Source organism: Ornithodoros turicata, chromosome 2 (genome assembly GCF_037126465.1).
Source record: "Ornithodoros turicata isolate Travis chromosome 2, ASM3712646v1, whole genome shotgun sequence".
Classification (NCBI taxonomy): Eukaryota; Metazoa; Arthropoda; class Arachnida; order Ixodida; family Argasidae; genus Ornithodoros; species Ornithodoros turicata.
In genome coordinates this window covers 56,553,211-56,562,222 of record NC_088202.1, presented here as the reverse complement: position 1 = coordinate 56,562,222, position 9,012 = coordinate 56,553,211, and the positions used below count along the sequence as shown (strand labels likewise).

The window sequence follows — 9,012 nt, the reverse complement described above, 5'->3', positions numbered from 1 at the left end:
TAGCGCCGATAAGAAACGACGCAAAAAAAACAACTGTGTTTACTGTGTAAGAGACAAAGTTTTCGTTAGAACTGTGCGTGGTGAAGTCAACTGGTTACCGGGAAGGATCGTACTGGTGAAATCTTCGGTAACTTTTCTCGTAAAAGTAAACGGACAAACACGGTTCGTTCACCTTGATCACCTCAGACCAAATTTATCCAACACGGGTGTATCTGAGCAGTTGTCAAATTACTGGCCAATGTGTACAGTCCGAGCGTTGTGTCCACGCCAGATAAAGATCTACCCGGTGTTACGGACGACGGATCACCGCAATTAATACGTAGTGCTATGGTCAGGAAGAAACCGGAACGTTTTGGTTATACTTGAGTGTTGAAGTGAAATTCTATGCTATGAACTGTGCAATATTCTACTGCTTATGTGTATTAAGATTTATGCGCATTTATTATGCTAGTGTACGGTCTTTATTGAGGAGGAAGAAGTGCTGTATATCACCTTATCATGGTTTACCTCCTGCGATAAAGTTATCACTGTTTACTCTTCCCATTGGTGTTTATTGTGCGGTGTTCCTATTGGTTGGTGCCCCGAGGAGCACCGGTAAAAACGCGTGTTCCTTCCCATCTCTCTCTTTTGTGTGCGTATGTCTGCACACCGTCAACATGTGGCCGAATATGCGGAATAAAGTATATTCCGCAGTATGACTGCTTCTGTGCTTAAAGAAGGTCTGGACTTAACAGTATGCTTATTCGGGTCACCGCGTGGATCCTCCAATACGTGCATAGCTGGAGGTACGTGGATCGCAAACAACAAGGAACCCAAAGAACTGAAGAGAAGAACCACGGAGAAGTTCTGGATTCAGACGACGCAGGCAAGATTCTTGTCCGCGACATCGCGGCATCTCAATAATTTTAGCTACTATACAAGAACAGTGATGAAGTCCTGCGACTTCAGTATTCGGACCAAACACCGTATGTCAAACATCCCATACTATTGCCACCATCATCAGAATCATGGTTAACAAGGCTGATAATTCTACGAAAACACCTGAGGATGTCCCATGCTGGAGTAGAAAAAAACACTGTACACCAGCTAAGAGAGATTTACTGGGTAATCAAAGGCCGGCAGTCGGTGAAGTCCAGCATTGTCTTTTCTGTCGACGTCTGAAGACGCGTGCTTGCACAGAGCAAGAAGCACCTCTATACCTAGAGATACGCAGCAACTTCCTTTTGAAGTTGTTGGCGTGGATTTTGCTGGTCCATTATACTACAAATCGGAGGACTGTGATTTAAAAGCTTATGTAGCCTTATTTACATGCACCGCCACCTGGAGTTGGTAACCGTGAAGGTAAGTAGCAGTGAAGAAATTCGTAGCACGAAGGGGTCTATCGAGTAAAGTTTACTCAGACAACTTCCTCACCTTCAAGAAGGCTGCGAAAGAGCTCCCCGCTATGATGTCCAGTCAGTTTCAGGCTGTACAAGAGTGTGCATCGCAAGCTCGCATCTCCTGGGAGTTTATCGCAGAACGGGCCGCCTGGTAGGGAGGATTCTGGGAGCGAATGGTGCGCTCAGTGAAGGAGCCCTCAAGAAGGACATTGCGTCAGACTAAGCTGGATTTTCAGCAGCTGCAGACAGTCTTGGCAGAAGTCAACAACAGTGATGTTGGTAAGTAGTTGAGTGAAGAGGGTAACAGAGCACAGGCTTTGTTACTGCTGGACGTGATGGTCTAGTCCGGTCATGCACGCCCAGGACTTCCAGTGGCACATTGATAAGGCGCCCTATTCAGTTGCTGCATCGTCTTGAAGTGTGGCCGTATAGTGATGGCAGATGACTTGTCATGGCATGGGTGGGGTGTTAAGGAAGACGATAGTGATCAGCTGGGATCACGCCCATTTTGTTTTAGAGCACGGATACCGTGCTAATGTTCATTCTTCGTTTGGACTTCGATCGTTAAACGTCTTCACCATAGTTATCCGTCCCTGGCTTTTCCTCTACAGCCAGCTTTTTGGGGGCCAATATGTACCAACGCGTCGTGCATTTTATTTTATTTTTTTCAAAGATCGTTCAGAAGTTTCCCTTTAAAGGATGATTTCAATCAAGGAGTACTTGACCAACACAGATTGACTCATAAATTTTATTTTATGATGTCGAGAACAAGGAACACTTCATGAAATGTAATATGTCAAAGATATATTTGTCAGGATTCTGGTAGACGCATGTGGCACCAGTGAGATGTGCATCGTAGGTGTGTCTGTGTGAGACACGGACTTACTGTGGCATGCCGGGATGTCCAGAAGACTCCACTGTGGCAACATCCAACGAAACGTATGGAATAAAGAAATCCGATACATGTGCTTTCCCTGCTATACTTTCGACAGGCATTTACATTCGCCTCTCGGTTGTTAACATTGAACTCAGTGAAAGCTTGGTGGTGCGGAATTGCTCAAATTTCTTCCTCCTTGCCAACACGAAATGAACAGTAACGTTGGCACATACCTTCAGCATATAAAACGTAATAGTAAAGACTAAAGAGTACTGTTCCAAACTTGGACTCCAAACACAAATATACGGTGACACTGTACCGCAGACATCACAATAGAATATATCTTTCTTTTTTTTTCTTTCATTCTTGGAGGGCCCAGGAATACAATGTTCATTATAACCGAACACTACAAGAATGCCAAGAGAAATGACGCAGAGGCTTTCTGCTAAACGGTTTCGGAACTTCCTCTCACATATGCCTAGTTTTCATAGTTCACGGCTTACCTATGCGTTAACCATGGAGTGTATTTGAAGGAAATGTAATATTAGACACGAGCCCTGTAGTGCGTTTGCAATTACGAAAGCTACAGCCTTATCAGGCTGCTCGTAGCACAATACAATAGATATTCTAAACACTGTGCGTGAAGTGCTAGGATATCTGGTGCCAGACTCGCGAAATCACACCGACACACTCAGTCTCGCACGTAGAACTCAATGAGAAGAATATCGTCTTGGACGTAACCCAGCTCTTCATTTTCGAGGTCTGCCAGTGTCACGAACTTCCGCTTGCTGAATAAAGTGTTCCACATGTAGCGTGCACGTCCCGGGGTTTGGCGATCATCACTGCCATCAGCGCTAAACATGAACGGGAACACTAGTGTGTCTGCTGCGTGGCTGTGTGACGCTATCTCCACAGTGCACTGCACAAAGAAAACATTGTTAGTTCAACTCAGTACGTAAGAGCAGGGTTCGTTAACGAAAATAATAGTGCTTGTGTTTCCGCTAACTAAGAAATTCAATTTTTCGTTTCTGTTTCCGTTACTGTTTCCAGACAATTTGCGGTACCGGTTTCCGTTTCCTCGATGGATTCTCGTTTCCGTTTTCGTGTCTGGTAAGCGTAACGAAAATATTTTCGATTCCATTTCAGTTTTAGTTTCCTGCAGAATTTACGTATTAAACGTTTCCATTTCCGGTAACAAACCGTGCTTTCTATGCGATGCTTGAAGTCGGAAAGCACAGAACACGTATGTGATCTTCCCCCACCACTCATACTCGGCACAGACTCAGGCACCAACTTGGCAACCCTTCGGCACAAACTCAAGCACAGCCAACAGTTAGTTACGCGCTTACGGCGTTGTGGTTTTGTCCGAATTGGGGGATTGGATCTGATTATTTTAGTATCCTGTGAAACTTGTGAGCCCCCCGCTGGAACCTCTCTGCATGAATCATTCGCACTGTCAACACATGTTTCGCAAAATCAATCTGATGACTGATGCGATGGCGAAAATGGAGGTCCCACATAGACTCTGACCCACGACTGGACAAGAGACGCCGGTTGTTGGGTACCTTCCTATAATGGTTCGTGGAAATTCCTGTCCGGATCCGGAAGCTGAAGCCCGGATAAATGAACCTAAAATGCATGGACTGAAATCTGACCCCACGATTTTTGTCTGGGAAGCAAGGAACGCTTCCAGACTTGAATTTGGTTTCGGTTTCCGGTAAAGGTAACGGAAACATGTTTGTTTCCATTTCTATTTTCGTTTCCTGAGGAATTTGGGTATTTAACGTTTCTCGTTTCCGGTAACCAAACCTGCGTAAGAGAGGCCTCTCTCGAAGGCGACGTGTCGCCGAAGGCCGAAAGCTCTTAAATAAGAAGTTACATATGAATTGTATTAGTGGACGTCAATTGCGTATACGACGAGGTTTGCTTATGCTTAGGAGAAATTGCATGATGCTGTCTACTGTGTCAGAGGGTGTCACTGTGTCCGATATAGGCCCCGTGCACTAAAGTTTCGGAGTATTGCTAGCGCCCCCTCCCGTGAAGGTCGTTTCAAACTGGGTAGGTGGTTAACATATGGTGGCAACGTGGGGCAATGGAAAACTCAGTTCCCAACATGAAATGTGTCAACGAAGGATGGTCACAACAGGAGACACTGTTGCTTTGTTCATTGTTTTAACATTGAGAGCGATGTTGACAACGAGACTGGGAAGCGTTTGAAGTTTCACTGCTTCCCCGTTCAAAATTGGGAAGCCGATCGCGACAGCGCTGGGTATCTGTCACTCCAAATAATTCAAACGCCAAGGTTAGATTTTTGTTTGTTTGTTAAAGCAAGCATATCATTCTAAATTTCACGAAGAAGAGTGATTCTTTCTTCACTACCAACACCAGGAAGACTGTTCTCAACTCCCTGAGCTTTGGTGTACCGTCACCTTAAAGTCCAGTAAACTGCAGCATATTAAATTTTGCCCACACATGTTAATCGCACACTAAGCGCGACAAGTTTGAGCAAGCATTCTTGTCTGTGTTTCACCACAGTAGTGCAACCGCAAGGAAAAACAAGAGAGAAAGAAAGAAAAAGCATAGACTGAAACCAATATATATTCACTTATACTGTAATAACAGATGTATGATCTGCAACGCCGCTCTTACCTACATAACTAGGGCATTTCATTTGTGTTCTACGTTATTCTGGAATGTATTCCATTTAATGGAAGACTTTCTCTCTTTTCTCTTCTTGTTAGTAGCACGATATCTCAAAACTAGTTTCAACTATGAGACCACTTTCTGTATCTGTTTCATAACTATACTATTCTGTGAAGTAAAAAAAAATGTCAAAGTCGTCGTGTATCATATACATAATGTTGAATTGGAGACGCCGTAATGGTTAACACTGCTCCGAAAGACCGCAGTACACAGACAACGGCGTAAGGAATATTTCATCCCGTGCTAGAAGTGCAGGCTGTTTCAACGGAACATTGGATCTACACAGCACCGACTGTACACCGTAATCATCTCTACCAGTATGCGCAACGTAGCATAGTTTGAAATTACGACTGGGCCAACGTCTATCGTGTCCTGAGTTTCACGGACTCCGTACGTATGACCACTCTCGTCAAGTTTTATGCATTTTTTCTTTCAAGTTATAACTTCGGAAGAAGTGGCATAACAGATCAGTTAGAATTCTGGAAGCTGCGGCGTACAAAACTACCAACATTGCAGCCGACTCACCTACCCAGTTGCGAACAGTTCCGCCGAGGAGTGGCGCCAAAGGCAGAGCGTCCGGCTGCCCTCTGGCGAAGTGCACGGAGCCCATACGTTACCTGGCGCGAACACACGTCTGCCTTTTCACACAATGCATCAATTTCTTAATACAATAGTGTTTATACCGTTCCGACATGGTGCTTATGTAGCTGTTGTAGGCTTCGCAAAATATTCCTTCGGGGGCAGCAACGTGTGTCGGGCTCACTAACATGTACGCAGCTCATGTACGAGGGTGGTTCGAACAGAAGCAGATACTGGTGCCATATGCATATTTACGATAACGTCAAAGCTGAACTTTGGTAGCATTTCCTTGAAACAGAGGCGTGGGACAAGGCCTGAGACAGAAGACGATACACGACTTATAGGCAAGGGTCAACTCTTTGACATATCACTTGTAACGTTCTTAATCTACAGAGTGTTTCCCCTAACCCACAAACAAAATGGTATTAAAATGTACGTGTTTGAAATTTAAAGTCGACGCTGTTTATATCAGCGTAGCATTCGCCACAAGTCGCGAGAAATTAAATTGCGAATAAGCTCCTAAATTTGCCAAGTCAATGATGAAAGAATGATGAAAGTATGTATTTGTCCTTTCTACAGGGTGTGTGCAGAAAAACATGACCAGCATTTAGGCACATAGCTTGTTGTCTACCTAACTAACGAACTTCCGGTGGCGCACGATGGCGCATTTATGCGTGCGAAATCTGAAGAAAAATTGTGGAAGCCATACTCAGCTTAAAAAATTAACGGAGCAACGAAAACGTCGGCCTCCGTGCATCAGAATAGGGCAACATGGTGGACATTGGAGAGTTGTGTTCAAGTACCGCTAGGGGAGCTATAGGTGCATGAATCGAAACGATGTCCCACATGGATGCTCATCGGCAGTACCCCTAGCGGTGCCTGCACATAACTCTCCTGAGACTGAAATGCACTACCATGCACCGTGATGACTGCCCTATTCTAATGCATGGAAGCCCATGTTTTCGCGCTCTGTTTATTTTTTTAGGCTGAGTATGGCTTCCAGGATTTTTTTGTAGCTTTCGCACGCATAAATACGCCATCGTACGTCACCGGAAGTTCCAAGTATAAGTAGACAACGAGTTACATGTAAAAATGCGGGTCACGTTTTTCTGCAGACACCCTGTATGTGTTCCCCCAGCCCCAGAACATCAGTTTCTCATTGCCAAGTCCACCCCACGTTTTTTTTTTTTTTTGCTTGTTTCTTTTTCTTTCTTTTTTTTCGTACCCAGAAAGCGAATGTCGGACTTTCCACTTTCATCGCAAGATACGAGGGGTGTTCAAGTCAAACCGGGACTTTTCAGTTTTCGCAAAAGTAAAATGAACTTACAGGCGAGAAATTAGTTTTATTTTTCAACGTAATCTCCAGCTGCACGAATGCACTTGTCCCAGCATTTCACGAGGGCTTGGATGCCAGCAGCGTAGAAATCCTTACCGGTGCGTAGCAGCCATGACCGGGCAGCATTGTTGACCTCGTCGTTGCAGCTGAAGTGGCGGCCCCCAAAGAACGCCTTCAGTTGCCCGAAGAGATGGAAATCGCTGGGGGCGAGGTCTGGATTGTAAGGGGGATGTGGCAGCAACTCCCAGCCAAGTTCCTGTAGGGTGCAAAATATGCGGCCGTCCATTGTCCTGTAGGAGGAGGACCCCTTTGGTGATGAGGCCCGGGCGCTTTTGCTTCAGCGCCTTATGCACATCCCTGAAAACCTGGCTGTAAAATGCACTATTGATGGTGGTACCAGTGGGCAGAAAATCAAGATGAACAACGCCAGCCTTGTCCCAGAAAACCGTGGCCATTACCCGCAGACGGGATGCTTCGGAACTTCTTGGGAGCTGTCGAGTTCGGATGCTTCCACTGTTTTGATGTGCGTTTAGACTCAGGAGTGAAATGGTGCACCCACGTTTCATCGCACGTGATGATCCAATCAAGGAACGGCTGTCCTTCAGTGTCGAAACGGTACCTCAGCTCTTGGGAGATTTCCAGTCTTCTCTGCCGGCCAAACACAGAGAGCTGCCTCGGGACCCAACGGGCACTAACTTTCCGAAGCTGGAGGTGTTCATGAATGATGGCGTTCCACGTTCCCACAGAAAGGTCCGTCTTTCGAGCCAGTTCGAGACATGGCCCTTGAAGATCAGGCGCTCCACAAGTTGGATGATCTCAGGAACTCTGACACTGGGCTCTGAGCCGCCCCGGCCGGGATCATTCTTCACTGATGTACGGCCGTCTCGGAACCGTTTGCACCACTCAAACGCTTTGCTGCGGCTAAGTGTATTGTGGCCATACTGAGCCTGAAGTCGTCTGTGAATTTCAGATGACTTTACGGCTTCATTCACGAGAGACTTAATGACAATTCGCTGTTCGATGTGTGCGCTCACCTCGTTGTCGGCCATCTTGTCCAGCACGTGTCCTCTGTTTTACACAAACTTCGGACCACCATGTGGTGTACGCGGAGCCCTGTTGCGTGTGAAAACGACGAAAAAGAAGTAGCGCGAGCCATTTCTACACTCAGGAGACTGAAAGTCCCGGTTTGACTTGGACACCCCTCGCACATTCCCTACAACAATGGTAATAGCTATAAAAAAAGAAAAGAAAAGAAACGTCATTTCCATTAGGCCGCGCTCAGATCTCCGCAAGAAGGACGCTAGGAGGCCATGGACCTTTCCCTTCACTTTTGGTTTTCCGTGTCACTGCTCATAACAGCAGCATGGTTACTACGTTACAAAGGTGCCTGAAATAAGAGTGAGAAGACACGCCAAGAGGCGGATCACCATTTTCTTCCGCCGCATCCGGCATTAACCCGACGGACAACCAAGCTCGACCGATAATTTGCGCGCGTCGAAACGATGGCACTCGGAATAGCATACTTTGCAATGGAATTAGGTAAAATCCGACATGCGCTTTATGTTTCATGTAAAAAAAATGTAAGGTTGTCTTGGCAAGTGTTGGACTTCAATTCGGAAAGCTCAATTTCTGGAAACATCAAACTACGGTAGCAATGAGAAGGAGGTAAACATTGCTTCCAGCACCATGTGTCGGAGATTTTCGGCGCACGTCAAAAGAACCCCAGATAGTCCAAATTATCGGCAGTCCTACCCTGCAGCACGTGCAACATGTCGTCACACTGCGCAGACAAACCTTACGTGTAACATCACGGTACCATTCCATTCATTTTCAAACAGACGATTTTAGGAAGATGCGCGCGCCACCAAGCGCGCGGTGCAAAGCAGCATGGGAACTTTGAGGAACACTGCTCTGTCGTCTGCTTCGGTTATGGTTTCCACTCACTGACGCTGCTACTGGGCACACCGGGAATGTTGTTCTTTAACAGAAAAAGTAGGGCCGGTTGGTACAACTCCATTTTTATCGACAAGAATAAGGACACACGGTTAAACACTGAATAGGAATGGTTAATGGTTATGCTCTGGTCTCCCTTCAAATCCGCGTATTGATCTTTCGATCTATCGCGGTGGAGGGAGGCG

At 46.0% G+C, this 9,012-nt stretch overlaps 1 protein-coding gene across 5 annotated transcripts in view; it reads right to left on the bottom strand.

Moving 5' to 3' along the window:
- Positions 1 to 2,109: 2,109 nt before the first annotated feature.
- The window catches only part of LOC135385452 (uncharacterized), a 99,365-nt gene continuing 92,462 nt past the window's right edge, over positions 2,110 to 9,012 (bottom strand). For all 5 annotated transcript variants that reach the window (XM_064614769.1, XM_064614771.1, XM_064614770.1 and 2 more), the window contains one exon: positions 2,110 to 3,175. In XM_064614769.1, coding sequence (XP_064470839.1) covers positions 2,948 to 3,175 — 228 coding nt within the window. In that variant the 3' untranslated portion in view covers positions 2,110 to 2,947. The remainder of the gene's footprint in view (positions 3,176 to 9,012) is intronic.